General features: G+C 31.7%; 1 protein-coding gene across 2 annotated transcripts; it reads right to left on the bottom strand.

Annotated features, from left to right (window-relative positions):
* Positions 1–4,015: 4,015 nt before the first annotated feature.
* Positions 4,016–27,145, bottom strand: LOC114324846 (juvenile hormone esterase). 2 transcript variants are annotated; one of them, XM_028272726.2, is made up of 11 exons: positions 27,096–27,145; positions 25,860–26,000; positions 20,583–20,723; positions 20,365–20,518; positions 19,945–20,130; positions 19,633–19,832; positions 15,123–15,300; positions 14,828–14,994; positions 13,357–13,486; positions 9,960–10,101; positions 4,016–4,242 (listed from the first exon to the last, which is right to left on the bottom strand). In XM_028272726.2, exons 1-11 carry the CDS (start codon positions 27,141–27,143, stop codon positions 4,056–4,058), a joined length of 1,674 nt encoding a protein of 557 aa, XP_028128527.2. In that variant the 5' UTR covers positions 27,144–27,145; the 3' UTR covers positions 4,016–4,055. The 2 variants fall into 2 exon arrangements, with proteins under 2 accessions (XP_028128527.2, XP_028128526.1); XM_028272725.2 differs by lacking the exon at positions 27,096–27,145 and adding an exon at positions 26,187–26,303.

Genomic DNA, 27,145 nt, shown 5'->3' on the forward strand with positions numbered 1-27,145 from the left:
AATAAGGGGGCAAAATAAGCCTCTTTTTATTCAGTGTTTTTCATCAACTTTGGTTGCACTTAGAACCTTCGTAATTCGCATAGAAAATCCTTATAACATACTTAAATCGTCCACCAAATTTTGCATAATAATTTTGCAATCTAAATTTTTTTAAAAAAGTTCAAATTTTTTAAAAACTTTCAGAACAGAAAGACCATTTAGAGGTTTGCTAATTTTTTCACATATAAAGAGGCTCTCTGCCTATCTAATACACTTTACAGAATTAAAATCGGATTATCTAAGAGGCCTCAGGACTGTTTTAAAGTTATAAACAATTTTTTGGCTTATAAACAAATACAGTGAGGACGTTTGAGTTGGAATAAATTCATTTTCTCGAGAATGGGCGTCTCTGGAGATAAATCCCGAAATAAGTCGATTTTTATTTTTAAATTCTAATTTTTTGGTATACATATACCAGTGACGTCATCCATCTGGGCGTGATGACTCAATCGATGATTTTTTAAAATGAAAATAGGGGCCGTATGATAGCAGGCCGTATGATTCCGTCAGTATAACAGGTTGCCTTGCAACCAGATGCAGAACAGTACCATAAATGTTTTCCACTTTTTAGCACTTTCTTTAATTGAAATTTAAAATTATTTACCACCAATAACTTACACTCACGTGCACTCATTACGAAATCTGTTATCTGTTACAAGAATTTCAGTCATTTTCACAAAATGTATTTGGATTTTCTCTAGTAACTGTTCCAAGAGACAATACATAAATGATGAATACCTTTTACACCACCTTCAAAGAGAGTAATTTTTACAGGTACATACCTGGAATACCGGTATTAAATTATCAACATTACTTAAAAATGAAAGTTACTAATTCACCGGTAGTTAGTGGGTTATCGAAGAATTACCTGCGCGCCAGAGTTACGAGTTGGCCTGTAATTAGGATGGGGATTAAAATAGTTACGAATTCACCGAGACCCGTTTTATCAATGAAATTCGATATTTTTAAGACATTCCAGAAGCGGCTGCAGATAAAATGTTTTAACATAATACATACATTTTTATTGTTGAAATGTTTGTCCGATGAAAATCGGTCCGGGTTAGCCGGACTTCCGGGTTATCGGGGGCCGACTTATCGAGGTTCCACTGTATATAAAACATTTAGATGTATGTATAGTTAACAATTAAAAAACTTTAGTACAGCTAAAGGCAAGACCACGAGGTAACAGTTACATATAAAAAACAAGTGAAAAGAAACCAGCTTTTTTTAATGTCAGTAAAAATAAACATGATTCACACTTCCCAAAAATAATAATATTTAAGCATATTTAATTTTAACTTTAGTTAACATCATTAAAGAATTCGACTGCTAGTATGCAAATTTGAAGATTTAAAGTTAAATAGTTATTCCAATAACACCAAACACCAACCCCCACTACACCCCCTGGAGGTGGGGTGGGGGGTAACTTTAAAATCTCAAATGGAAACCCCCAGTTTTTTGCAGATTTTAATTCGTTACGTAAAAGTAAGCAACTTTTATTTTAAGACATTTTTTCGAACTGTGGATAGATGGCGCTATAATTGGGAAAAACGATTTATCCTGATACCATAGGTAAATTATAGAAACGGTCTAATATCTCACGAAATACACTTCCAAACGAGAAACTAAAAAACAGATTTTTAATATTTTTCGAAGACCTTTCGAATAACATCAAACATGACCCTCCAACCCATCCCCTGGAGGTGGGGGGGGGGGGTAACTTTAAAATCTTAAATAGCAACCCCCACTTTTTATTACAGATTCGGATCCGCCATAAAAAATTAAGCAATATTTATTTGAAACATTTTTTAGAATTGCTAATAGATGGCACTTTAATTGGAAAAATACGATTTATTAGCGCCATCTATCAGAAAGGACATCGCACACATCTTATGGAAAATATAATGTCACTCAAATTCAATAAAATTTATACGATTAGATTCGTTTTAATATAACGATCAATTCTTATCATTGCGCCAACGCTTAATTATGATTAATTACGGCGCAAATTGCAATTAAAGTTTATCGAAATCACATTTTTGGAGTCCATAAAATGTTAGTTTACAGTCATTATTGCTCTGAGTGCTATTCATAACAGCTTAAATCCCGCTGGGCCTAAGCGGATTAGTGAAACTAATCCGCTGATTTATGGAGTACCGAAAATCTGGGTATTTTAAAATATTTGTTCTCTCTCTAACTTATGTACCTACCCATTTGATTTCAGATTTATTTATATCAATTTGTGCTCTTATTTTTGAAAATAGAGAGTTGGCGCAATGATAAGATTTGATCGTTAATTTAAAACGAATCTTTTCCATAAGATGTGTGCGATGTCCTTTTAAAAAATGTTTCGAATAAATGTTGCTTAATTTTTTATGACGAATCCGAATCTGTGATAAAAAGTGGGGGTTGATATTTAAGATTTTAAAGTTGCCCCCCACCCCACCTTCAGGGGGTGGGTTGGAGGGTCATGTTAGTTGTTACTCGATAGGTTTTCGAAAAAGATTAAAAATCTGTTTTTTTTGTGTGTGTTTTTACAGAAAATCTGTAAAAACACTGTTCCAGTGTTCCCATACATCAAAGTGTGTCCGACTAGACACCCTTAAGCTATTAACAAATTTTCAGCTTGCTATTAATCAACTTTTTTTTCATACGCGGGATCCAGACCTATAGTTTTTTAGTATCTCCAATTTGGATAGACTACTGGATTGTAATATAAATATTTTAGCAGTCTTATATCGTAGTGCCGTAGTGGTCGAGTCAGCAAGTTAATGAGAAGCAAAAACGTCGTAAACCAAGTAAAATTGTCAGGATGATAAAGATGACGATGGAAAACACAACAAACGAAATAGCTTGGAAAGGGTATACATCCAAAAAGTTTGAAACCAAGGAAGGATTACGACAAGGAGACCCACTATCAACAATGGCATTCAATCTAACATTGGAAGGAATAATCAGGAAAAGCAGAATAAACATGCAAGAAACGATATTTAAAAACGGCCACCAATGCATAGCATTTGCAGATGATCTGACGCTATTAGCAACAAGCAAAAAAGAACTACAAAAGTTAATGAAAAACATAATAACAGAAGCCAAAAAATTCGAACTTAAAATAAATGAAGAAAAGACAAAATATATGATAATGGGAGAGATCCAAAAAGAAAAAGAGAATAACATCATAGTACAAATAGATGGAGAAAAAACATACTCGTTTAAAAGAGCCAAAGAAATTATTTACCTGGGAGCCAAAATAGATGAAAATGGTCATGAAGAAGGGGAGATAAAGGCAAGAATAGCTAAAGGAAATAAAAAATATGGAGCATTACGCACATTATTGAAATCCAAATACGTATCAAGAAAAACAAAAATAAGAATTTATAAGACTGTTATCAGACCTACAGTAACATACGCAAGCGAAACATGGGTGCTCAAAAAGTCAGAAAAGGCAGAAAAGAGAAAAATGCAAAGAGCAATATATGGAGGTGTGAAAATAGAAGGTCAGTGGAGAAGAAGAACCAATAAAGAATTGGAAGAACTATATCAAGAGCCAACGATTACGACGACGATCAAAGCACAGAGAATACGATACTTGGGGCACATAGAGAGAATGGGAAGTAAACGAATGCCAAAAATGGTACTTTCACGAAGACCAATACAAAAGAGGAGGAAAGGCAGGCCAAGGAAAAGATGGAAGGACAGTGTATATGAAGACTTGAAGAAAAGTAACATTGAGAGGTGGAAAGAACTAGCATTGGACAGAAGGAGATGGAGAGAGGTTGTGAAGGAGTGTATAAAAAGACTGAAGTGTATTTAAATAAAATTTATAAGTTATGTAAGTTATATTAAGTTATTTACTATATTATTTATGTAATCAGAAATGTAAACATTTTAGCCCTAGGCCTACAAGGCCTGTTGCGCTTAATAAATAAATAAATAAATAAAAACGTCGCAATTTTGGTAAATGAAAACAAATACCAATAAAATACTCCTTTATTATTACATATTATGTATTACATTTAATAAGTAATAAATGGTCTGTAGCTGTCATCGTCGTACAAGTGAACCCACTGGGGATAAGTTAAATTTTTGGGATCAGTCTCAATACTTAAAGTATCATTGATGTTTAGGTACTTGAAATCGTAGTTTTTCACTGTCGGCCAAATGATGTTATCCAAAAGTTTGGAACGTTTTGGAGTTGGGTTTCTACAAACATTAGGTTAGAAGTTATACTACAGTAGTTGATAAAAATTTAAAAAGTAAATAAAGTTGAGCAGTAAAATACAAACATTCGTGTACGTAACAAATCTTAAACTCAAAAAGTGCGAGGAAACTCGCACAAACAGCTGCAAAATCAAATATAAAGCAGGTTAATTGGACTCTTGAACAATTATATAGGTATTTATAGAAATAAAAGACACATATCGAGCACCTAGTTTATTAAATCTTGCCCAAATATTCTTTCGCTCCTCTGAATTACCGGGACACATTTCCCGGCAAATCAATAAAAAATGGAAATCCCGATTCCCGGGAATCTTTACAGATTTCCCGGGATTTTAAAATATTTTATTTTAAATTATATTATGAGCGGAGATATTACTAACTCACAATGAATAAATGATTCTGATACAATTATTATCTCTGCTTAATAATCAAAGGTAATACCACGAGTCCTCTAAATTTTATCGATAAATTTTTTTGCTTTCACGAAAAATTTTTTATTTGGTAAAATTACGAAAACAAACCGAATGATAAAATCACTAGTCTGAAGGACGAGTGATTTTATCCATTTCGGTTTGTTTGAGTGATTTTACCCTAAATAAAGAAGTTTAAGTATGAAAACGAAAAAATTTATCAAGCAAAATTTAGAGGACGAGTGGTATTCGAAAAGATTATTTTGTGAACCAATATGTATTATTAGTAAATACGGGCATCTGTGAAATATTTTTAAGACAACTAGGATCAATGTCTTAAGTAGGTTATAGATAAATTATTTTATGATTTAAAAATGAACCAATTTATTTATTATATTGTTAATACATAAAAAACTGTTTAAATCGAAAATGAACAATTATTAAAAACACAATTTTTATAACTAATATGAGATTTTCCAATGTCGTTCGTAACGTCTAATCTGTCGTCACTTTCAGTATCATTAATTACAGTCGCAGTTGATGTACTGGCAATGCACTCAGTTGTAGTAGTTGTTCTAAGTATATTAATAATTTTTATGATGTTCTTCATTAACTTGTAAATAAGGTTTTAACGAAGAAGCTGTGGCATGTCCAGTTATTTTTATTGCCTCCTGTTCTTGAATTCCTGCCTTAACAAGATGAGATACTACACTGGATCGGCTTGAATGATTTGTTATTTTTCGGTTTTGTGTGTCCAATCCGCATTTTTTTTTTGCAGAGTTCTTCAATCATTTAGCCATTTCATTTGGTCCAATGGGAGTATTTTTATACCATATTCCATTACCTGTTTGCAAGTATGGATTTGGGGTAAGGAAAAATCTAGCGCTGGTAATATTTTTACCACGCTTCTCCACCTTTCTGGATCTTTAATGTTTGGTGTCAGCCATTTTGAATCCGAACACTTTTTTTGACCACCTTGGCATGTTTTGGTAAAAATTGGATTATATTCAATTCTTCCTGTTTCTTTGCCGGCATTATTTATTTCATATTTGAAATAATCAATTCTACAATGAACACCCTCACCACCGCGCCATGCTAACTCGTAAGAGACAACATGAAAAAATTTCATCTCTAATCCTAGCGGATTATTTTCATCGCACGAGTCTATAATACTCAAATACTCTTTTTCATCCAGCGCTATAGCACTTCGTTTTCTTTTTTCGGGACGACTTTGTAACTCTTTCCTTTTTGCATTTCTCACGTCTCTTGCCTTCTTAAATTCAATGTCGATAAATGGGTTAAAACTTATATTAAACTCTGAGAAATATTTTTCTTGAATCATTTTGGCTGTTACATTCCAAATAGTTTTAACAGAGTATTCCTTGTAATCTTCACCATTCATTTTCTTCATATTCATTCCCCAATCTTCAAGAACTTTTGCAATTTCTTGAATTCAACTGATAGTTCCTTACTGTGCAAAATTGCTCAAATTGTGTCCAAACAGACCTTTTTGTCTTAATTGTATTTTGAGGCGTATTATTTTTTAACAAATCTTTAATTTGTTCATGATTATTGTCACCAAATCTAACGCTAACGTCCATTTTGTTTAAATTAAATTATGACGATGTTAAATCGCGAAAATTTAAATCGGTCAAAATTGCGCGGCCTACTTGCTTCGTTGTCTTACCCAGCTACGCTGGGTGAGTTCACCACAGTGCAGTGGTGTAATTGGTTTTGCCTAACCCCAGGTGAATGCATTTTATTTAATTATTATTCACCCGTGTTTTTGTAATAATAAAATAGGAGAATGTAATTTTAGAACTATTTTACTAATTCTACTAATATAATGTGTATTTTAAAAGTAACTATTGTTCCAAAATATTACGTTGTAAATATTCGAATCCTTTTATGTGATAACACTGGTTTGTTGAAATCGGCAACAAAATAGAAGAATTAGTTCTGTGTTCTGTGTACGGTTTACATCGGTTCTGTTTGACGTTTATGAAAAGTTTAGAAATATTTATTTTGAAAATAAAAACTGTAGAAAATCTGAGTATATCGTGGTTAGTGTTTTTAAAATATCTATGTACCAGGGCTGTTCATAAATTAAGTTAGTAAACACAGGTATGTACGTATTATGTGAAATTTAGGGTACCTTAAGTTTTATCAGGGAAGAGACTGTTTTATCAAGGAAGAGGCTGTTTTATCAGTATTACTCTCAATGATTGGCTAGAACGACGCGTGGTGATTGGCTGAAAAAGCAAAACGTCAGAATTTGACAGGTGAAAAAAATAATCATTTTAAATCATTCCACTTAAAATATTTATTTTTCAATTATATTTTAACCCGGGAGCAGTCGCGCTCACTTCTGTCACGTAAGTAGTCGCGCGTAGAGAAAAAATCTCGGAATACGAATTTAAATTATGCGAATTTAAAAGAAATTTCTATTGTATAATAGTTTTATTGACTTGTTACGTTAAAAATATCTATTTCTAACAATTTTAAAGCTAATTGGTTCCCACCAAAGCCGTAAATTTCACAAAAAAAAAATTTAAAAAAACTTAAAAAAAATTTAAAAAAATTCCCACGCATTACTACAATCTTCGTCGAGGCACTTACGAGTGAAAAGTTATGTTACACAATTTTTCTTCAAGTTATCACGGAAGAGGATAAAATGTTAGATTTTTTGGCGCGACTGCTCCCGGGTTAAACATTCTTTTGTTTATGCGACGATCCGATTCATTTTGAAGCATCCAGAATTATAACATAAATATTTATTTTGAATTAAAATTATGTTTATGAAGAATTAGTACATAAGAAATTTAATACGGTATTAGATTAGTGCAAATCAGCTGACCTGAAGTTTAAAAAATTACTCACTTCACTAAAAAGCATCAGACCTACATCAACAGAAAGTGCGTTTTCAACTTCAGCAAATATCTGTACAAAAAAAGAGCCAGCCTGAAAGATCAAACACTCAACAATTTATTTATATTTATATTTATATTTATATTTATTCCCGGGATATCAAAAGGGGCCGGGAAAATGGAGCTCTATGCTCGATATCTGCCTTTTATTTCTATAAATTCCCATATATTCGAACATTAAACCTACTCCTAATTATATAGAACCTTATAAGGTGACCTGCCCAGCGCAGTCTTTGTATTTTTGTATAATTTGCTATAGAGCAGGGGTTCCCAAACTGGGGGGCGCGCCCCCCTGGGGGGCGTTAGGACATATCAGGGGGGCGCGAGACAAGTTGAACAATAAATTAAATTTAGTTATTTTTCTAAAATTCAAAGTCAACCGCTTGTTAAACTGTGTCTGGTAACGCAGAGTAAGCAAAAGTTATCTCAAATACCTCTTTTTGACAACACTGTGAAACGCCGCATTGATGATATGACCGAAGACATACAAAACCAGGTAGTTGATGCAGTAAAATAATCGTCATTTTTTGCATTCAACTAGACGAGAGTACCGACATAGCACAATGTTATCATTCAATTGTTTATGTTCGGTATATTCAAAACGAAAGAATGAAAGACGAGCTACTCTCTTCTACAGAGTTGGAGACTGGAGACAACGACAAAAGCTATTAATGTTATGAAAGCAGTGTGAGAGTTTTTTGACAAACATGAACTCTCTTGGCAAAAACTAATCAGTTTATGTACAGCTGGCGCACCTTCAATGCTTGGTTTTCGCTCAGGCTATTTGCAATTAGTAATAGAGAAAAATGTTGATGTGATTGGGATACATTGTTTTATACATCGACAAGCCTTGACAGCAAAAACCCTTCCAGATGAACTTATGACTGTCTTAAAGTTGTGTATTAAAGTAGTGAAGTAGATAAAAAAACAGTGCGTTGAATACTCGACTGTTTAAAACTCTTTGTGAAGATTTAGAAAGTGATCACAAAACACTGCTACTTCATACAGAAGTACGATGGCTCTCAAAAGGAAACATGTTGGCAAGATTATTTGACCTTTGAGATGAAGTAATCACCTTGGAACATCAAAAGCAAAATGAGCTAAACATGGCCTTCAAAAAACATTGTACCCAAGAAATATTGGCTTATTTATCAAACATATTTGACTCATTGAACAGCCTTAACCTAAAACTGCAAGGTGGAGACTCAAATATAGTAGTTACTCATTGTGATGAAGGCTTAATTACTCAACTGTGGAGGCGTAAAATATCAGCAAATCCCTGAAATTATTCAAATTTCTCTAATGTAGAGCCAATCTCAGACGAAACACGCTTCAAGGACATTTATGAAGGATTAAGTTTGAAATTCCAAATATCAAACCATTTGGAGAGCTTAATTGAAGAGTTCCAGAAATACTTCCCAAACACTTCTGACAATTTTATTTACAGAATGTCAACTGATCCATTCCATGTCAACATGGACTCCCTGCCTGAATCACTTCAAGAAGATACTTTGCAAATAAATCCAAATATTTTTTTGCATGATTCCTCTGCCAAATACTTTGTTATAATGGACAAACCTTCATTTTGGTTAAAATATTTCAAAGTGTATCTTAGTGTATCACGGGAAGCTCTTCATTTATATTTGCCTTTTTCAAGTCGTAACTATTTGTGCGATTTTCTACACTTGTGGCAATTAAAACAAAGTATCGGAATAAACTTGATGTTGCTAGTGACCTGTGCTGTGCAGTTACTAAAACTCAGCCACGAATAGACATACTAGTAAATAAAATGCAAGCACATCCATCTCACTAACCAACCTAGTCTATTTTTCTTTTATTAATAATTTTTGTATTATATGGAAACTGATATTGTTGTATCTTATGACAAAATAAATAAATGTTTTGTTTTCAAGCTAATACTTATTGGTTTTTGTTTTGTTCCTATTTAGGCGCATACAATTTATTGTAAGGGGGGGGGAAGCTTTCATTTCAACAAAAGGGGGCGTAGTACAAACAAGTTTGGGAACCCCTGCTATAGAGGGTTCTTTTTAAGGCCGATGCCACATTATGGGTTTTGAACGGATGCGGTGAAAACGCATCCGCTTCCAACGCAACCGGACCGATCTGTCACACTATGCGTTTTCACCGGATGCGTCGGAAACGCATCCGGTCAAAACGCATAATGTGGCATCGGCCTAATACAGATACAACTCGTGGTTGAACCTTATTCTCCACATACCATGGTCGTACTCACTCACAATTGCAAATTTTGTAATGGGTAAAGTGTTTAGAGGAATTCTAAGGAGGGATGAAGCAGGGTCAACTAGTATTAATATATCATACTGTTTCATTAAATACTCACAAATATTTTACGAAGTTGGTCATTAGGGTACGAAATCTTTCACTGGTCAAGACATCGGCTGGTGGCCAGTATTCCAAATATGACCAGTTTCCGTAACACCAAACATAGTTACCTTCTTCACTGTGAGCTACCCTATCGGCACCTAAAAATTTTAATATTATAAATAAGCAATTTTTTCTTTTTATCTTTATATTTACATAGTTTCAAATTTTACGATTATAAATTTATAATATAACAGTTACTCTGATCTGGCTACCATCTCACATTGGAATAAAAAAGGTAATGAGCTTGCAGACCACCATGCCAAGATTGCCTCAACATCATCTGTTACCACCGATAACATCCAAATTAGCACGGATTTAAAATCTCACATTAAAAGAAGAACAAGAACCCGATGGCAACAACACTGGGACACCAACTGCTCAGCTTTACATCAAATTTAACCGTTAATCGATAGTTCTCTCCTACAAGTTTGTCTAGATGAGATCTTGTCGTGACAAGACGACTCCGTATCGGGCATACAAAATAGGGAACTTGCATAAATTTTTAAATTCGAAAAAAATGTTATAAATCACAACAGAACATAATTTAAAACATGTATCAAAGATAAAAAAGTTTTGTTTGTCTTTCGTTTGGCCGCTAAAGACGATTAAAAATTCAAATTAAAACAGGTGGTCCAAAACGCATCGTGACGTCACATGGTTTTACATTTACATTTTTCCAATAAAGTAAACAGAATTTTAAATTAGACGTTATAAACGTCAGTAGAAAATACATTTATGTGACGTTACAAGTGTTTTTGATCGTTTGACCTATTCATGGAAAATTTGTACCTTTACAAAATGGTTTTATTTTCAATAGTAAACCTTCGTTGCTTTCCTTCAAAAACAGTATAAAACTACAATTTTAACAAACTGGTATATATTATTACAATGACATACGATAAATGTCATTAGAATATAAATATTTTTGACTTATTCCACGACGATGAGCTTGCCAAATACCCAAGTAGGTGGAGGCCAATAAGCTAAAGAATGAGAAGAAGAATATACCTAAATATAAGGTTGTGTCTAGGTATACGCTAACGTGTACGCAAATAAAAAAGTTAGAGTGTCAGTGATTTCTTATTTTTTATTTGTTTAGTGTTTGTTTTTAAATTAATTACGGAGTGCGGACAATTATTTAGTTCTTTTAATGGGTTTAAGAACATTTTAAAACAGTACGCAAAAGATAAGAGACTATAAATTAATATATATTTTTTTTAGCTTTAAATGAAATAGTATTACCGTAAAAGATTAAAATAAAAGGAAGGCCTAAAGCTTTCACAATAATAATTAACTTGCTTTGAAGCTATTATCCTTGTGGCATTTTTGTAATCAACTATTCTAAATGGGAACTAAGCCACAATTTAACTAAAAAATTGATTTTATTAACGTTTCGACTTCTAAACCGGATGTCGTTGTAAAAATACAAAATATTATTAAATTAAACAAAAATGTTGTTGCTTAGTAAAAAATTTTTTCTAATAATTTATTTAATCTGACTAATTTTTGTATTTTGACAATGACATCCGATTTGGACGTCTAAACGTTAATAAAATAATTTTTTTAGTTAAATTGTGGCTTATTTTGCATTTAGAATAGTTGATTATAATAATTCACTTACGTATAAAAATTATTTTAACAATATTTTGTACCTACATGTCATGTCAACTAAATACATATAATTATTTTGCTAACCTAAATATATACTTTTATATATACACATTGATTTATTATAATTAAGTTTGAAACATCTGAATAGTTCTGCTTCCCTTCCCTTAAGAAATATGTTTCCATCAAACAAACACTAAACATATATCAAAATAGCATGTACCAAAATATATATTCACTGCGCAAGCTAAATAATGACGTCACTGGCTTGATGAAGTTTAATTCGCGTCTACCTAACTTTTTTATTTGCGTACACGTTAGCGTGTACCTAGACACAGCGAAATATAACCATAATAAAAACTAATGCAAAACTATGTGACGTCACGTGCCGTTTGAACTATTTTATACCGCTGAAGACTTTAAATATGTATTTCTAAGTTATTACGAGTTTTTGAAGCGTGAAATTTTGGAAATCTCATTTTTAAACAAAACTGAACATTATTATCTAATAAAAAAAATGTGCAAGTTCCCTATTAACACATGGTTACCTGATGTCATCCAGCAACCGACCAAATTGTGAAAACTGTCAATCACAACTGACAGTGAATCATATTCATATTCTCACCGAATGCCTCCAATATTCTGCCAGAAGACTATTTTTTCACCTCAAAGCCAATATACGAGATATACTAAGTGATGTGGATCAAATAAACTGCGCCATAAAATTTCTAAAAGACATTCAATTATCTTTTTGCATTGTGTAACATATTATTCATTGTAATATTTTTGTAACCGTTCTTGTGCAAGTGGCCTTAGCACATTAATTTTAAATGAAAAAAATACGATTCTTTTGAAAAAAAATTAAAAACGGACGATAAAAAATCAACCACATAACATACTGAAATGTATAAAAGTTCAATCGTTCTTGGATCGCGTCTGATAATGTCTCGCAAGTGTAGACGAAACGACAGTATTAAATTATTGCACTTACATGCTTATAGCTCGGTAAATAACATATATTTAAAAAATATCTGTTAATGTACAGCTGGTTCCTAAAAAAACTGATAAGACTCTTAAAGCGTATTTTGTAGAAAATTGAGCAGTGTATTTTGAAGTATAAATACTTATTATTTACATACTGTCACTGTCAAATCTTAAAAATTTTCAGATAACTTATTCTGTTCAACGTCAAAAAATGGCTCCACATGCTAGCAAAGAACTAAAAGCAAGAACTGTAACGAAATTAGAAGATGGTTGGTCACCATCTGCCGTAAAGAACCATTTTAACGTAAGCAGAACAACAGTCTTTAATGTTAATAAATGTTAATAAAAGATGGAGAGAACAAAAAACTCTTGAAAGAAAGCAAGGTTCTGGAAGACCAAAAATATCTGCCGCTCATGAAGATCGTACGCTTTTGGAGAGATTAGAAGAGAATTTTATGTAAAAACTATCATTTATATATTCTTTATAAAATGCAGGAATTCAAAATAATATCAAAATTTAGACCTTAATAATTATTACAATTTATTAATTGACATAAATATGTAATCAGTTGTTTGTTGTTTGTTTGTTTATTTTATTATTTGTCTGTCATAATAAATTATAATATAATGTCAGACAGGTCAAATACACTGCTCAAAATGATCAAATCTTACTAAGAGTCGTATCAGTTTTTTTAGGAACCAGCTAATAGTACATTAAGTAATGATCTGACAGGTACATTTTAGAAGAAAAAGATTATTACCTTCAAGATATGGTCTGTTTCCTCCTAATTGTCCATGGTAAGAAAATTGGTAGAAGTAAACGTCACTGTATATGGACTGCATGTGGGCGTGCCGAATAAGTGGACGTGTAAATGACATATCACTGAAATACTATTTTAACACATTATTAAATGAAGTGTATCAATAACTATACAGTCATTTTTAATAAAAGTTTACTTTTATGTCACTTATTTTGTCATCATTAAACAATTAAACTCTGAAAACAGAATGTAGCGAAGTCGGACTTGCGAAGCTTCATAGCCCAGTAAATGACCGTTTTGGAATGTAATTTTCAGGGGCAACTGTAATCATTTTGTATCATTTTGTTTTTCGGTAAGACAAAAATTGGTTAAGATATGGCTGTTCAAAGTTTGCATACACTCGTGATTAGTGACTCGTTCAAGTTCTTTCAACTATAACCCTTTCAAAAATAAGCACTTCAAACCGGTGAAACTGACAGATGATATAAAAAATATAAGTAAAATAAATTGTTGGTAAAGAGGTAACTATTAATTTCATTTGGGGAGCTAAACACGGGGAGATTTTCATGATTTTTTTACTAAAAAAGGGGCTAACTTTATTTTGAGGGTAACTCGCTTATTTTTAATGATAGGAACTTCTATAAACAATTAAAATAAAGCTTTTTTTTAAACACTTTAAAACATATTAAATGAGATTTTCCCGAAAAGTGCTTCATTTTTTGGTTATTTCACGATGAAATATTCGATTTGGAATTAGACGAATAAGAACGTATTTTTCATGAGCTACAACTTTGCTTTTACTCTATTTGCGAAAAACCGTCTGAAAACGTAGTTTCTTTGTCAAAAAAAAATTTCAATCGTTAATAACTCGAAAAGTATTGACTTACATAAAAAACTCTATAGAACGAATGTTGCTTATAATCAGTCAATTTATCCATTTCCGGGCTTATCTTGCACGTATGTTTTTTCACCCCTCAGAAAGGGTGACTGTCACCCCTCAAGTAAAAGCAACCAATGGCACAAATTCATCTTTGAAGTGGAGGGTAAGTAGAACCTAAATCCAAATTTGCATGCAATTCGGAGTTGCCCCTGAAAATTACACGGTATCGCCATTACTGGGCTATCAAAGAAGACAGCTGGATGAATGACCTGTAATATGTCATTTGTCATTCACTCGAATGATCTAGAAAGCTTTTTGTGAAATAGAATTTGGAGAACTTTGTAGTAACGAGTTGTCTTCATAGACATAATAAACGGTAGACCACGCAAGGTATGGGCCGCTCTGTGCATCGAGGTGTAACGCCAATATAAATGGTCAATATTCACTTCGAGTAGTGTAGCCATCTTGACTGTCACAGGCGCGGGATCGCTTGGTTAAAATTGATAGATAAACCACCGATCGACTGCCCGTGCGTTACGCTTTTTGCTCAGTATGCTTTGTCTATCCTTAATATGTCTATGGTTGTCTTACCTTTATAGCAGCAGCCATATTGTCTTGCAAACGTCCATCAGTATAAATGCGTCTAATTTCATTCCCGATGGTTTCTTTGGTAGCATCGTCTTGTATATGCATGTTTCTATTTACTAACTGCTTGACATCAGCATCGTACGCTTGGACAGACCCTGGGAAATACGAATCTAAAAACAGAATAAATTATCATTATTTTTCTTTAGTTCGAAATAACCGATTATTTTTCTTTCGCACCATTACATAGAGTGTCCCTTAAGTTGATCCAGTCTCTTTCTTAAGTTATAACTTTACTTACATGTGATTCTGTCCAGAGCTTCTTCTGAGTTGATACCGATAAACAAAGGAACTTTGCTCATCCTTCCACCTTCGATAGTTGAATACATTGGTTCAGTAATAAAAGCAGTTTCACTCGGTTGTTCAATAACTGGACCAAAGAAAAATCCTTGGACGATTTGTTCATTACCAATGCTTTCCTAAAATAAGCAAAACTGGATATAAAACATTGATTTTATTAAAAATATGAACCACATGCTAAAACATTAAGTTTTTAAAAGAAAAGAACAATTCGGTTTTTGCTTGCTTTCGATTCAGGGGGATGTACAATCCCTGGACAGCTGTTTCTGCCTTACAGGCTTCCTCAGCAGAGCTAGCACACATTTGAAGCGAAAACCAGCTAGCCCATCTATTTAAGGTAAAGTTCAAAGATAATTTGAAATCCACTCTGGGACGCAATCAGCGATATCTCTTAAACAAACTCAAAAGTTAGGGGAGTGCAATTAGAACGAAAACATGCATTGTTTAGGAAAAATTCAAACAAGCTTATATTTTTCTAAAACTTTTTTGTTAGTTTATACAGTGAGCACGTAAAGGTTGGAATAAATTCATTTTCTCGAGAATGGACAATTTTGGAAAAAAATCCCGAAAGAGGTCAATTTTTATTTTTAAATTACGACTTTTTTACATATATATAATACTAGTGACGTCACCCATCTGGGCGTGATGACGTCATTGATGATTTTTTTAAATGGGAATAGGGGTCTTGTGATAGCTCATTTAAAAGGTAATTTAATTCTCTATTCAGTAATATAAACATTTACATAATTATTTATATAGGGTGTCCAAAAAAAATTGTTTTGAATTAAATTTATTGACATAAAAAGAAGAATGAATGTGATTTATTTAGTTCAAAATACATTTTACTGCTCTCAGAAAACAGAAAAAAAAGTTTATTTGGAAAATAATCATTGCTTTTCGCTTAAATTAAATGTTCAAGCTGTCAAGAAGGAAGTGGGTGGCGGCTTTAATATTGAATTTATGCAAAAAACAATACTTATTTGTCAAATAAACATTATTTCCTGTTTTTTCTGATAGTAGTAAAATGTATTTTAAGTTAAATATATTACACACATTCTTCTTTTTATGTCAATAAATTTAATTCAAAAAACATTTTTTTGGGCACCGTGTATAAATAATTATGTTAATGTTTATATTACTGAATAGAGAATTTAACTACCTTTCAAATAAGCTATCACACGACCCCTATTCTCATTTAAAAAATTATAGATGACGTCATCACGTCCAGATGGGTGGCGTCACTAGTATGATACATATGTCAAAAAGTCGCAATTTAAAAATAAAAATTTACCTATTTCGGGATTTTTTACCAAAATTGTCCATTCTCGAGAAAATGAATTTATTCCAACTTTTACGTGCTCACTGTATACATGTTAAAGTAAAAAGTTCTACTCGCAGATTTGGCCGCTAATTGTTTATTAATTGTTTAAACAATAACAATTGTTTTGTATAAATATTTTTAAAAATATCGATATATTCATTATTTTACTTTGATCAAATATGTTTCTATTTTGTTTTTGATTATGCTGAATCCGAATATGAAATATGAAATTTGAAAATTCTTATACAGAAGCTCTTATACAGTGTGTCTGCGTAGCTAGGAACCACATGAAAAACTTTTTAATTATCCATTTTACGAAAAAAGTTATTCTTAATAAAATGCTCTGGATGGTCAAAAATCTAAAACTCAACCATCAGATATCAAATTTTATCAATTTTATACGAGTTATGTCAAAAATATGAATTTCGTTAAAGAGTAAAGTACAGTAAAGTAGTATATTCCAGAATATCAAAAAATGCTATTATGAAAAGTTGTTTGAAATTAGAAACTATGTCTAAATATACAATTAAAAATTCAATTTTTTCTCACAAAAATCTCATAAAAATTTTCTCATAAAAATTTTATCAATTTTATACGAGTTATGTCAAAAATATGAATTTCGTTAAAGAGTAAAGTACAGTAAAGTAGTATATTCCAGAATATCAAAAAATGCTATTATGAAAAGTTGTTTGAAATTAGAAACTATGTCTAAATATACAATTAAAAATTCAATTTTTTCTCAAATTACGGATACTCATCATCATTTTATTACAATTATGATAACTATTTTATTATCAGTAAAATTTAATAAAAAATTTTGGTCTTGGTAAAAGGTATATTATTTTAAAAAGCCCTATAGGGCTACAAACATCGAACAGAACGTTTTCGCTCTAAAAAGAGCATCATCAGTGTTGCCTAAAATAAGTATAACCATATTAATTATCAAAATGTTGAACTTAAAGTGATGACCAAGGTAGAATCAAAGTTTGGTTATACTTACAAGAACATGGTGAGCCAACCAAAAAAATACGAAGGTCAAAGCCTTTCAAAAATGGACTAAAAGTCACATCAAAATGCTAACATAGCAAATTCCAAAGGATGGATATAATCCCTAAGGATATGGCCCTAGGATAACATATGACATATGATAACATATGTTATCCTAGGGCCATATCCTTAGGGATTATATCCATCCTTTGGAATTTGCTATGTTAGCATTTTGATGTGACTTTTAGTCCATTTTTGAAAGGCTTTGACCTTCGTATTTTTTGGTTGGCTCACCATGTTCTTGTAAGTATAACCAAACTTTGATTCTACCTTGGTCATCACTTTAAGTTCAACATTTTGATAATTAATATGGTTATACTTATTTTAGGCAACACTGATGATGCTCTTTTTAGAGCGAAAACGTTCTGTTCGATGTTTGTAGCCCTATAGGGCTTTTTAAAATAATATACCTTTTACCAAGACCAAAATTTTTTATTAAATTTTACTTGTAATTAATGGTATACAGCCAGCTACAGGAAATTCTTCCTAGTGAATTTTATTATCACTTTTACGAAAAAAAGTTATATTTCATAAAATGCTCTCCCTGGTCTAAAATCTAAGATACAATCATCAGATATCAAACTTTTTAATTTTATACGAGGTATGTAAAAAATATGAATTTTTCTTAAGAGTTAAGTGCCTTTATTATTCACAATATTTTAATTAGAAGGATGTAATTGAACACTAAAACAAATTTTTTAATTCCAAACAACTTTTCTTAATAACAATTTTCGATATTGTGAAATGTAAAGGTACTTTACTCTTGAGTGAAATTCATATTTTTTGACATACCTCGTATAACATTAATTAAATTTGATAATTGATGATTGCATCTTAGATCATATAGGATGCAGAGTATTTTATAAAGATTAACTTTTTTTCGTAAAACTGATAATAAAAAAGTTATCAATAGGTTCCAAGTTACGCAGACATACTGTATAAGAGCTAAAAAAAATTTTTTTTGCTGAACATTTATTATTGTTGAAGCTTATTATTAAATGTATTTTAGGTAAGTTTTACAGAAAAAAGTTTTGATCACTTTGTATAAACATTTTTTTAGCTGGTAATTTTCGGTTTATGTATTACATTTTTGTTATCTTTCTTAATTTTCTTAAAAAGAAATAGTTTATTTCATCTCTAAAGTAAAATAATTTCGTGCATTTTAAGGATTACATTATAAGCTTTAAAAAAGCACTTAAAAAATTGTAATAGATCTGTTCAAACTTAAGTAATACCGTCTTAAAGAGGTGGTAATTCTATAAATACGAAGATTTCAAAAATTAAAATTTTTGAGACGTCATATCATTTGAATTAAATTTTTGAGATTTTTTTTGAATGAAACATAATTTAGTAAGATGCTTGAAAGGTAAGTTGTGCAAAATTGAGAGTTTTATAAGAAAAATTGTATTAGTTACACATTTTTAAATCATTTTTAAACAAAATTCATGTATGGCTCACTTTCCGCCCACACCGTACTTATGCCCATACATTTTATTTCTTTCTATTATAACCATAAGATAGCTTAATTATTCTTCTTTCATGTTCAATTTGTAAAATTTTATTTGATCAATTAGGTAAAGAATTACATTAAACTAACTCAACCGTGCACTTCGCCGTACGTTAGTTTACACTGTTTACAGTGCGCCAATGTTTGTGAGAAGGGTGACTTTAGCGTTATAAATAAAAAATTATAGAAGATACAGATTTAATTTTAGAAAATTTTTTATATAAGGTTTTTTTTGTAAAATTTTCTGAATTTTTCAATGGGCAAGTCAGTTTTTTTTCTAAAATTTATATTTTCTGAGTTATTAAAAAAAAACATCTATTTTCGCAGTTTATTTGTTTAATAAAAAATGAAGCACCCACTTCTCTAGTAGAACTTTTTGATATGTTGTTTATTAAACATTTCTTAATGAAATTACAAAAAGTTCTATCTTGTTTGATTTTTTCCGAAGTGAAAATCTATATGCACATCTAAGTCTCAAATACAGGATCCACCATTATCATAAAAATTAAAATGGTAAATAATTATTTAAATCTGAAACTTTTCTCTCTTTTAAAGTTTGATTAAGTTTTTAGTTACCTGGAAAGTTTTGGCAGCCATATTAACTTGGTCAGCGGTAGCTGATCTCAAAAACTGTACTAACTCTTCAGTTGTAGCAGTTGGATCAAAGTTGCCATCGATAGCTTGGGCTAATCGGTAAGCAATTTCTTTAGCTCCATCCTGGTAAGCCCAAGGCATCAAGAGTGATCCACTGTGGGAAATCCCTGCTCTGAACAAACCTAAAAATTTGGATATTGGTAAATATGGCTGTATCAGCTCATAAACTTAGCAGGTGAGCAGCAAGGTTTTTGTAACATCTTTCTGCTCAATATACATTATCAACATGATTACCTCGGGATTGTGGACTTGCTAGATGGAAAGTAACTGATGCTCCTCCAGCGCTAGCTCCATGGATAGTCACTTTATCGGGATCTCCACCAAAATATTTAATGTTGTCTCTAACCCATTTAAGCGCAAGTGTTTGGTCCTTCAATCCGTAATTTCCTGGTGATGCTGCGTCTCCAGTTGAAAGAAAACCTACAAAAAATGTGCTGTAATTCTTTTGTAATCAGTATGGAGTACTAATATTGTCAGAATAGTATAAAAGCTATATGAAGACAAATACCACGAGGAATACCATCCAAGATATGATGTTCCTATGACACTTGGTCATCCTATCGTAGGAACTGTAATGACGGTTAGGCTATAAGCTTGGTATATTTTAAAAATATATTTTTTTATACATTAGTATTTCTTTATTTGTGAACTTACCAAATGGACCAACCCTGTAGCTAGCCGTCACTACTATTACTTCACCTTCAATAAGATAATGTGGGCCAGCTGCGGTAAAGGTAGAGGCTCCTCCCATAAATCCTCCTCCATAGAGGAAAAATAGTACAGGATAGGAGTTAGTGGTTGATGGGTACTAAAATGAAAAAAAAAGTGTGTTAAGACGAAGTAGAAAACTAGAACAAGAAATATAGACTTACTTTTGGTGTATAAACATTAAGAAACAGACAGTCTTCTGTCTGTATACTGCTTATGTTAAGGAAATCATTAACTTGGTAGCAGGCTTTGGTATTTTGATTTGCATCTAATATTCCACTCCATGGTTCGGCTGGTTGAGGTTCCTAAAATTAGTTGATACTATAAAGTGGTAGAAAGATTAAATTTAAACTTGTTAAACCTTTGTAATTAAGTACTAGGAATATGTAAAGAAAAATTAAGAACAACAAAAAACGATTTCCATTTTTATTGATCAATATTTTTGTCTTTACCCGATGTAGAGGTTCCCCAGTTACATTTTTTCATGTACTTTTTATCTTTGCTCATATTAGTCTAAAATACTCCTACACCAATATTATGTTTGTTTAACTATCCAGTTACTCGTACAAAATTATTATAATTCCGATTATACTTTCCACCAAATTATTGAAGAAAACCTTAATCTTAAGCTTATTATAAAGTCATTTGTATTTGAGTGGTGTGGTTAAATTTCCGGCACAGGTATAAAGTAATAAATGTTAATAGATTGTCCCTTTCTATTCAGTATGTTTACCTCTCGAAACTTTAGACACCATTCAAATACAAATTACTGTGTTGGTAATAGGATTAAGATACGGTTTCTGCAATAATTTGATGGCAAGTATAACTACATTAGCACATACTCAAGAGATTAAATGTCGCATCGGAAGGGCAGAGTGCATTCTTGACTATGAGCTCTGAGTTCAAGAGCCATGACATCACTCTAAAAACAAAAATAAGGCTCCTTAAATGTTACGTGTAGTCAGTGCTTCTATACGGAGTAGAAACGTGGACATTGAAGGCGGAAACTCTATCAAAACTTCAAGCTTTTGAGCTATGGTTGTACAGAAGGATCCTGAAGATACCATGGACACTAATGGACAGACAAAGTCACCAATGAAGAAGTACTACGGAGGATGAACACAACCGCAGATTTAGTCAACATCGTGAAGGGCCGTAAGCTGCAGTACTTGGGACATATAATGAGAAATCAAGGCAGATACGAGTCACTCCAGTGCATTTTACAAGGTAAAATTGAAGGAAAAAGGGCCCTAGGACGAAGAAGAATATCATGGCTTGCTAACCTGAGAGCATGGTATAGAAAAACCTCAACACAACTACATATTCCGTATAGCAACTAACAAAGTCATCATAGCCAGAATGATCGCCAACGTTCGGAACGGACAGGCACCCTAAGAAGAAGATAGCTACAAAATTGAGAACAGAGAGAACCGTTACTTATATTGCGATTGAGATATTGATTTAAGCATTTTTGGTAAAGATATCTTAAAACAAAAATTTCTTTTTGAAACAAGAAAAAATTTCTTGAAACAAGAAAGGAAAGAACCTTCTATGATTTGGTCCCGTTAATGAGAACTATATGGTAGAGTGAGTGGGCCACAATGAGACATGGGCCACTATGAGACGGTTAAAGTATTTGAATATAGAGGGGCTTGACAGGTGCTGTACTCTATGAGCAGTTCTATGAATTTCATCTTTACCCATACCATACCCCTACATTACCAATGGCTGCTATCACTCTATTACAGATTGTTTCACTTTCGTACTTTTTCGACACCGGAAGTTTTTTCATCACTCTATTTCATCACAAAATACTTATTACCCATATTAGTGAAGGTGGAAATGAGCTATTATCTCCGATTTCGTTGAACCTCCATCGATTTGCATGAAAATTGGTGAGTGGTTAGAGGATACCTCAAAGAACAAAGGTGACATGGTGCCAACTTGCGCTTTTACCCTGGGGGTGGACACCACCCCTTCTCGGGAGTGAATATTATTTTATTAAGAATAACCCCATAATTCGATAGACGGACAAATTCTAAGTAAAATTTGTTATACCCTGTTTCACGAACAGTCTGTCTTGGATTAACGCGACAACGAATATTTTACTGTGCAAATTATGAAGAACGAAAGTAAATTGCAAAATACATTGTTGTTTATTGGAACAATTATTAGAGCCATTTATTTTCGCACTTCTTATGTTGCACACTAAAATATTCGTTGTCGCGATAATCCAAGACAGGCGTATATTCGTGGAATAGCCCATATATAAAGTTATTAAAATAAATCGAAACTTTTTGAGTTATTAAAGATCAAAGATTTTAAATTTTCTTTAGAAAAATGCGTGTTTTTAACTGATTTTTCACAAATAACTCAAAAACTATAAGTTTTTTCAAAAAAGTTATAATTACCAAAATTGAAGCTAATAAAAAATTAAATAAACTCCTTTCTATAGAAAAACTTTTTAATATTAACTAAACGTGAGTTATAGCGTAATTGAATGCACATTTTTTCGGTGAGTACCCAAGTCTAAATATTCAAGCTTAAATAACGGGAAAATAATGCATTTTATGACATAAACTTATTAAACATTTGTCAAAGTACTTAGAAATATCTATCAAATGACCTCCCGAACGAGTCGATAGCATTAAAATTTATGCTCCAAGAATTGTTCAAAATTTATCTTTTAAAATTTTTTCCAAAAATGTTATTGTGTTTTTTAAATAACTCCGTTAATTTTTATGATATCAGATTAACCTAAACACCATTTGAAAGTTAATTTCAAGGGCTATTAAACCCCTTACTTTTTTAAAAATAAAAGGTTAAATTGACCCGGTACATGGTTCTCGCAGCAAAATTTGAGCTTTAAACGTTTCTATGTCAGTTAATTTTTACCCTACAGAAATAGTAAAGAAGACAAAATATTTGTTACAGAAAAAACTAAAATTTGGTTATATATCATTTTTCACGTATATTGAGTATTTTCAACGAAAACTTTTTGTTTATAAATTTGCAAAGTCTGTGTGTTATTGCGTTGCCTCTCCTGCAATACTTAGAGCAGATTTATCGATGGTTCCTTATATTTTTTTTCTTCTGAATCCAAATCGGAAAACAGTATTTCGATATCTCTAACCGTCTTCGAGATAATCGACCTCAAAGTCGAAAATGTGACGTCACAATCATTTTATTTTCTGCCGACACACTAACCGTCAGCTGAAATCAGTGCTAGTAAGTAGGCTAGTTTTTTAATCTGAATTTGTCAAGCAAAGCATAGGTTATTTACATTTCAGTTTGACACTTCGTGAATGTCAACCTAAATTTTAAATGAAGTATTAATAAAATATCAATGACATTTGATAGTGAATTTAATTATTATAGGTAATATAAAATAAATAAGATGTTCAAAAATACAATTTCAGTATATTTTGAAAGCAATAATTTATTAAAAACTTTAAAAAGGTTTATACGAGTATACGGCCTCCCCTTTAATGACAAATGGACTGTTACATTTGTTATGAAATGAAAATTGTTATTATAGTCGTTTCGCTAAACTCAGACACAACTGGCTAGTGATTTTAGTAGATAATTTTTTTTGTTTTTTGCCAATTTTGTCAAAATTGGCAATTTAGCGACCCGACCATATGAAATGTTGTTTCGAATAAAAAATTATGGTCTGATATGTGCATCTTTCTAATAGAAAAAAATATTTGAAAATTTTTCTCAAATTATGGATACCAACAACATTTTCATTTATAACTCTTTTATTTTTAATTTGACGAAGAAAAGTTATTCTTCATAAAAAGCTCTTCATGGTCTAAGATTTATGATGCAACCATCATATATCAAATTTTATTAATTTTATACGAGGTATTTAAAAAATGTGAATTTCGATCAAGAATAAAGTACTTTTATAGTTCAAAATATTTAAATTAGAATGATATAATTGCACATTAAAAAATAATTTTTAATTCTTAAACAACTTTTTATAATAGCAATTTTCCATATTTTGAATTAAAATACGCAAATAAACAAAGTTTTCGTACTAATGCTCGCTTTTTCAGCTTGTTGGAGTTTCTGATTGGAAAAAATTCTGATTTTTTTAAATCATATCTTTTCTTCAAAAATATGCACTCTAAACCGGTCAAAATTGTTGAAATGATTACTTATGCTAATATAAAGATATTATTGTAAAGATTACAATAAATTACAATTTTTGTGGAAATGGCTGGAATGGGACGTTTCATCGCCGCCGGTTCATCGCCGCCGTTTCGATACCGCCGGTTCATCGCCGTCCGTTTCATCGTCGGCCGTTTCATCGCCAGTTAGTCAGTTGATTTTGTATTATGGGAGATGACACGACACGACGTTAAATTCAGTTCAAAACTTATGACAAATAAAAAGATAAAAAATATTATTATATTAATTTACTGTTCTATTTCTACTTCCCCTAAATTTGATACTAAATAGTATTAAATTTGTAGTGTTAATTTATATTTTATATTATAAAAGTTTAAAAGTCTATTAAAAGATTAAGTATGGCAAAGGGAATGGTCATAACTCGAATTTCCTAGAATTCCTAATTAATACTAAAAATAAATAATAAATGTAACTGTCGAAAATTCGGAAATATATCAGTTAGCGATTAACTGACTGGCGATGAATCGGCCGGCGATGAACTGGCGGCATCGAAACGGCGGCGATGAACTGGCGGCGATGAAACGTTCTAGACCCGGAAATGGCATATGTTTTATTTTTCACTTTTTCCTAAAAAAATCGAAAGGGTTCTCTTATTTTCATCATAACTTGATTAATTTTGAAGCTATTAACTTATTTTGGTCCTCATTTGATAGGTATTCTGTAGTGCTTTGGCAAGTGTTTAGCAGGTAGGTATATTTTATAAAATGCATCGTTTTCCCGTTATTTAAGTTTGAATACTTAGATTTGAGTACTCGTCGGAAAAAAATACACATTAAATTACCCATAACTCACTTTGAATTAACATTAGTTTAGTTCTTTTAGTGAGTAATGTATTCAATTTTTTATTATCTTTAAATAAACTTATGAAACTGATTGGAATCAATCACAGATCATCAATTTCAATGTAAAACGTAGAGAAAACGTCAACGTTTCCAGAATACTAAATTTGAAAATAATCTGTATACTGAAAAAAAAAAATAATAAAGTGAATTGTGTCTCATTGTGGCCCACCCTCCCCTATGGGACGAAGGATAGAACTGTAAACTGAAGGATAGAGATGTTGAGGGAAAGAGGGGTAGACGAAAACCGAGAAAAAGATGGAAATATTTTGTGGAACTTGTGGGAGAAAAGTATAAGTTGACACAAATGAATGACAAAAAAGATACCTAAGGAACAGCTACCCCTAAAAATACATTTTAAGTTCTTCTTGTCTGAGTGAAAGAGTGTTATTAAATTATTCTTACCCTAAATCTTAATTCTCCAACCGGTGGCTTTCCAAAAGGAATTTGTTGGAAAGCATAAAAGGTGACATTCTTTCTCAGAGAATATTCTAATCTTCCTCGTAGTTGGCCATTTGGTATAGTTACTATAACGTCATCACCTTTCTGAAAAAAAAACAATGATAATTTATCAAGATACTCTGAAATTAGTGAGTTGTTTCAGATATTAACATCTCCTGTTGAATATAAACCTATGTCAAATAATATTTTTAGACATTGTCAATCTATAATATACAAAAAGAAGCGAAAAGGGCGATAGGCCAAAATAATAGAAACGTATTCTATACTCACTACTAAATGATACGTTAAAAACAAAGAAAACAGGTATTTAATGATCACCATTTTGTTATTTATTAAAAATGTACTTTGAAATAACATATTTATAGTTAATTTTATAATCTAATCTTAATCACTTAAAATTCTATAAGTCATGCTCTTATTTTTTAATGTAAAGTAGTATGTATTTGTTATATAAGTTAATACCATTTTCATTAATAAGGTCAATTTAAAGTTATAAATTAGGTATTTAGGGTTAAGCTTAGATATCATATAGGCTTATAAATTAAGTTTAAGCTTAGATATCAGAGACATTATTAGATCAAATATCTTATGCATTCTTTTTATTAGCTTATGTACCAGAAGTTTTAAATTGTTTTGTATATATTGGGAGTTGCTGTTTCTATTTCGTGAGTAGTCTCATTTGTGTTAGTTATGCTTTTATTATTTTTTCCTGCAGCAATGTTCGCATAACTGATATTTGGTTGAGTGATTGACGAATGTGCAACACGAGGTGGTTGACCTGCGTTTTTTCTCGAAGCGATGAACATTTTTTCTTTTGCAGCTCTTTATTGTATACTGAACATTCCTTGTAGCTGGCAGGATGATTTTTCTTACAATTTACACGTTGGACATCTTTTATATTCTTTTGTTTTGGGCATTTAGACGATAGGTGATCTCCTACGCATTTTACGCAGCGCGGTCTCCTGTGGCAAAAATTGTGTGTGTGGCCAAAATGTTGACATCTTTGACATTGGTGTAGTTTCCCCTTCGGATGCGGTGGCTCAACTGTGACAATAGTATTGAGTAATTTCATGATCTCATATATATCTTTATTATTGCTGTGAATAGCCAGTTCCATATTAAATAGTGGCAGATCTTTCTTTGTGCGTCCAAATTTATAGAAACGTATTCTATACTCACTACTAAATGATACGTTAAAAACAAAGAAAACAGGTATTTAATGATCATCA

Source organism: Diabrotica virgifera, chromosome 5, assembly GCF_917563875.1.
Source record: "Diabrotica virgifera virgifera chromosome 5, PGI_DIABVI_V3a".
NCBI classification, from domain to species: Eukaryota; Metazoa; Arthropoda; class Insecta; order Coleoptera; family Chrysomelidae; genus Diabrotica; species Diabrotica virgifera.

What these genes read in the sequence shown, in the direction of transcription:
- LOC114324846 (XM_028272725.2), bottom strand. Translation starts at nt 26,273, where the DNA reads ATGTTATTTCAAAGTACATTTTTAATAAATAACAAAATGGTGATCATT. An exon ending in TTTTAACGTATCATTTAGTA is followed by an intron (nt 26,001 to 26,186) that starts GTGAGTATAGAA and finishes TTTTTTTTTCAG; the next exon opens with AAAGGTGATGACGTTATAGT. An exon ending in TTAATGTTTATACACCAAAA is followed by an intron (nt 20,519 to 20,582) that starts GTAAGTCTATAT and finishes TTTTCATTTTAG; the next exon opens with TACCCATCAACCACTAACTC.